Genomic DNA, 1,778 nt, shown 5'->3' on the forward strand with positions numbered 1-1,778 from the left:
ACCGCTCGCGTAAGCTATAGGGATGCTACCCAGTGGCCGTACACTGAGAACAGCCAAGCCGCCGCCAGTGTTTTGTTGCGAGGAGGTAACGCTTCGGAGGTCACTGTGGAGGAAGACATGAGTCCCCGTAAGAGACAACGTCCGCCAGGCCATCCTGTGCCGGTAATCGACATCTCTTCCGGTGATCACGTGGAGGAGGCGTGAAGTGTCACAATGCGTCTCCGAGGATTTAGATTATACCCGGCTGGCCGGTACCGACAATGGATTTAAAAAGGGGGAATTTTTGAAGGGAAAAATCACTAACACTATGAGCCACAAGGGAACGTCCGACTCCGACCTCGCAGATAGCTCGACTCGTCTCCTGACGGACCAAAACCCCGATTCCGAGCCCACTCCACGCAGTGAGGTGGGTGACGAATCAACAGTTTCTGTTAAGACAAGTCGTCCCTCTTTGGGTCGAATGTAATCCTCTTCTGGGCCTTGAAAAATGAGTGACTCGAAATTGTGAACCCTTCCTCAGTCCCCAACGGCATGGGTGGGCCTCATGTCAAACCCATCGGATGGGGCACTCGGAAAGTTTGTCGGCAGATTCATCATAACTTGGAGAGTCATCAAAGTTGTGATGTCAGCAGGGGACACCACGCATCAAATCTCATAGCAAAATCAGCTGTACTTTTTCCCGGTTTGGAGATGCGTACGTTCAAGAGTGAAGTGAGTGGCGTACCGGGAAGTGAGTTGTTGTCTGTGCTGATCCGTCCGAACGGCAGCCAGACGAAGTTGGACAATTGTGTGGCACAGGTGGTTACGATGCGCACGGGCAGCGCTGGTGGTGAGGTGACGGCTTTGGTGTTGGCGCCCAAGACGGCGTTTGAAACAGAGCTGGAGACGGTCGGCGAGCGAACGCTGTTGACGTTGGAAACGACGACGGTGGAGGGCGAAAACTACGACTGGTTCGAGCAGTGGGACCGGATGATGGTGTGGCGTCCAAAGGAGGGGCCTCCGAGAGACGCTCACGCGGAGGCGGAGCTGCTGGCCGCGCTGCGGCGTCAGCTGCAGCGCACGGGACCGCGGAACAAGCCCGAGGCGGTTGACGCGTTGTGTCGCGATGTCTTTGGGGAACACCTGCGCGACCTGCACGCCATCCTGGACGGGAGTGGTGAGATGCAGGATGAGGTGAACGACGTCACCGTGGATGTGGCACGGCCGATAGACCCGTCGGAGTTGGCGGAGCTGTTGGCGGGGGTGCCCAAGGACTGGATGCCGGTGCTGCAAAGGTCCGCGGGGTGGACAACTGCAGAGTGGAAGACTGCGGGTTGGACCGACGGCGGAGACCTGGAGGCTGCACAGGCGAGGGCCGAACGCAAAACGAAGCGTCGTTGGTGCATGGCCGTGGGGGCAGGCGCCACGGTCTTATTTCTCGGAAACCTCCTTTTGCAATCCTCGAAGTTGGCGCAGAGAGGGGCGACAGAAGAACACCCCTCGTTGCCGGGGATGTCCGCAGAGTTGGGCGACAAGAGGGTGGTCTGGGCGGGCCGCAACCCCGCCCCGGTGACGACCTGCGGCAGCGGCATCCTGCTCTGCAGTGAGCGGTGCAGCTACTTGACCTTCGGACTGTGGCCAGTCGCCTTCGGCGAACCCTGGCCGGTCACTTTCCCTCTCGCCTGGAGCATCGCCGAGGCCACAGGAAATCAGTGCGGAATCACCTGCAATACGGCCAAGGAAACAGAGACAGCTTTGCACACACGACTCATAGCACACTTCCCGCTGCAAACTTCTTT

General features: G+C 58.7%; 1 protein-coding gene across 1 annotated transcript; it reads right to left on the reverse strand.

The window, feature by feature from the left end:
* Positions 1–796: 796 nt before the first annotated feature.
* Positions 797–1,253, reverse strand: GNI_206560 (hypothetical protein; the record flags this gene model as incomplete). The annotated part of the gene is made up of 1 exon (XM_011135493.1): positions 797–1,253. A coding segment is annotated over one exon (457 nt), but the record flags the coding sequence as incomplete, so codon positions are not given.
* Positions 1,254–1,778: the final 525 nt, after the last annotated feature.

Source organism: Gregarina niphandrodes (assembly GCF_000223845.1).
Source record: "Gregarina niphandrodes unplaced genomic scaffold scaffold00125, whole genome shotgun sequence".
NCBI classification, from domain to species: Eukaryota; Apicomplexa; class Conoidasida; order Eugregarinorida; family Gregarinidae; genus Gregarina; species Gregarina niphandrodes.